A 2523-nucleotide genomic window follows, 5' to 3' on the forward strand; every position below is an offset into this window, starting at 1 on the left:
CTAGTAAGATCTTTGCTTTCTGTGTTTCCAGATTTACAAGTTGGAGCTTTGTATCATTTGAAAGGAAACCAAGCCCCTTTTCATCCATTAGGTAGGAAATCTATTCTTCTATGTCCTTCAGGGTCTGTTCATCTCTCACTTTTTTCCTTTTTGACCAGTCCATAGTAAGTGTTCTGAGTTTGTTTAGGTGACCACAGAAGTCAGCAACCATTCTTTGCTCCCTAAGGGGGGATTGAGCCTTCCAAAAATCTGAGACGAGTTTGATGTAGTCAGGGTCTTTTAAGTATCTAGAATTGAATTTGAAAGGGGCACGAGGCTTTATAGAAGGGCCAAAGATTTGTAAGTATTTGGGAGAATGGTTAGATAGTCCCCCAGTACCAACCCATTGCCTGTAAAGGGTGAGGGAATAGAGGAGATCTTCATGAATTAGAAAACGATCCAGCCTCCGACCCAGGGCAGCCTCACCAGTTCTTCTGTTATGCCAAGTGGGCATTTTCTTGTTCATGGGCACATCAATGAGTTTGTGGTTCTCCAGTAGAATGCCCATTTGGTCCGTAATAGGGTCAATTTGAGAGTGATGGCCCCATGATTCCTAAATTCCCATTGAAAAATTTAAATCTCCTTCGATGATGGTGGATCCCATGACAAGAGGGTGGTCCAGCAAGGAGTGCCAAAATTCAAGTCTATTCTGATTAGGAGCATATATGTTTATCACCTTTAATTGGATCCCCAGTTCACTCGCAAAAATATCCATGCCAATGAAACCTTTTCCACCCCAGGATGAAATATGATTGACTGTTTTGGGGTTGATTCCCATGGCAAGACCCCCCGATCTGCCTACCACATCCAATCCTTGGAAATACCAGCCCGGGAGGATGGAGTGAAGGGTTTTGGATATGAATTCAGATGAACCAAGAGTTTCCTGGAGAAGGAGGATGTCACAGTTGGAGTTGTACAAAAGACGTTTGAGAGCCAATCTCTTATTGGGGTTGGCTAGTCCCCTGCAGTTGAAGGATAGCCAGATCATGGGGGAACAGGGGCAGAGGGCTCAGATGCTCTAAGTGCCCTTTCAATAGTGGATTGGTGACCCTGTGCAACATCAGCCACCGTCGATCTGATGGCTTTTGAAATCTTGGATGGGCACCCTCTGGTGGGTTTTGAGTCAGTTGTGATGGGAGATGAACCCAATCCAAGGAGGGGAGTATAGTGCAGAGATCTGGATCTGAGGTTGTAGGGATGTGACCCCATCGCAGAGGGGGAGGAGGTATGAGGGGGAGGGGGAGAGTTTCCCCGGAAAGATGGAGGAGTAGTGGAGAATGTGGGGGGGGGGGTTATGATGGTGCAAGTAATGGTGGGAGAGGGCACAGGGAAATGGCAGGGGGGTGTAGTAATATGCAATGAAGAAGTCATAACATCTGAAAGAAAAACAGAGGTTATGGGAGCAGAGTCATTACCCGGAGGGGGAGCCGATCCCACAGCCGATTTGGAGCACGTGCGAGGTGGAGAAGGAGGAGTCTTCCGCGGATTTTTTGCCTTCTGTGTCACCCCATCAGCTGCCTCAGGTGGGACTTGTCCTTATAGCTGGTCGCTCATGTTCTGCTCTTCCGAGAGACGATGTTTGACCCCCCGAGAAGTCTCTGAAGCCGGCGATGAGAGAAGCGGACAATCCTTGTACAGGTGTCCCACTTTGTGGCACCTTCTGCAATGGAAGGGGACTCCTTCATAGTCGAGAAGCTGTCTGCGAGAGAAATGCCTCCTGTGGAGTGTGATTTTCTCCTCAAGTCCCTCCCTGGTATCAAGATGAACCAGAATCCTTGCCATGGTCATGATTCCTGTTTTTTCATAGGATTGGTCATGCTCAAGGTAAGTCCCTAGTGCGTTGCCAATGCGCTTGAAAACCTGGGGGGTCCAAAATTGCATGGGTAACCCTGGCAGTCTGACCCAAATTGGTCCCGCTCCCAACTGCTCTCGTTCCAGATCAAACAGAGGATCCCATCTCTTTAGTAGCACAGGTGCCAACTCAATATGCCAGTAACGGGAAAGAATCCAGTCCATGTACTCCTCTCTGTGAAAACGGAGGGCAAACCAACCATGAGCCAAAACCCTGATGACAGGGAGTTCTTTTAACAGGGAGCCCCATACTTCCATGGTTCATTGTCAGAGGCGCTCCACTGAATAGTTTCTGTCCCACACACGCTCAACAAGAACCTTCCTTGCCGTATCAACCACACCTCTCATTGGCACATCCTCACCAAAGGTCAGGTTAATGTTTGTATCCACTACTTTGAGGCACCTTCCCTTTTTAGGCTTGTTCGTGTGCCGACCTGTGGGGTGCTCCCTCAGAAGGCTTTTGCACACTTTAGTGGAACTACGAGGAGTAGACAGAGAGGGTCTAGGGTTCGGGATGGGCGAGCTAAAGCATCCGGAGTGAATTGAAGAGTTAGGGTTTACACTGCTGGAGCCAGGATGTGCAAAAGAATGTGCAGGGTGAGTAGGGTTTGATGGACCAGCCAGAGCGAAAGA

At 48.5% G+C, this 2523-nt stretch overlaps 1 protein-coding gene across 1 annotated transcript; it reads right to left on the reverse strand.

Moving 5' to 3' along the window:
- Window positions 1–1575: 1575 nt before the first annotated feature.
- Window positions 1576–2148, reverse strand: LOC149146518 (uncharacterized). The gene has a single exon (XM_089452796.1). The coding sequence runs from the start codon at window positions 2146–2148 to the stop codon at window positions 1576–1578; it is 573 nt and encodes a 190-aa protein (XP_089308922.1).
- Between the last annotated feature and the right edge of the window lie 375 nt (window positions 2149–2523).

The sequence above is a fragment of the Pinus tabuliformis genome, chromosome X (genome assembly GCF_031772625.1).
Source record: "Pinus tabuliformis cultivar Carrire ecotype Pingquan chromosome X, CPIR1, whole genome shotgun sequence".
Classification (NCBI taxonomy): Eukaryota; Viridiplantae; Streptophyta; class Pinopsida; order Pinales; family Pinaceae; genus Pinus; species Pinus tabuliformis.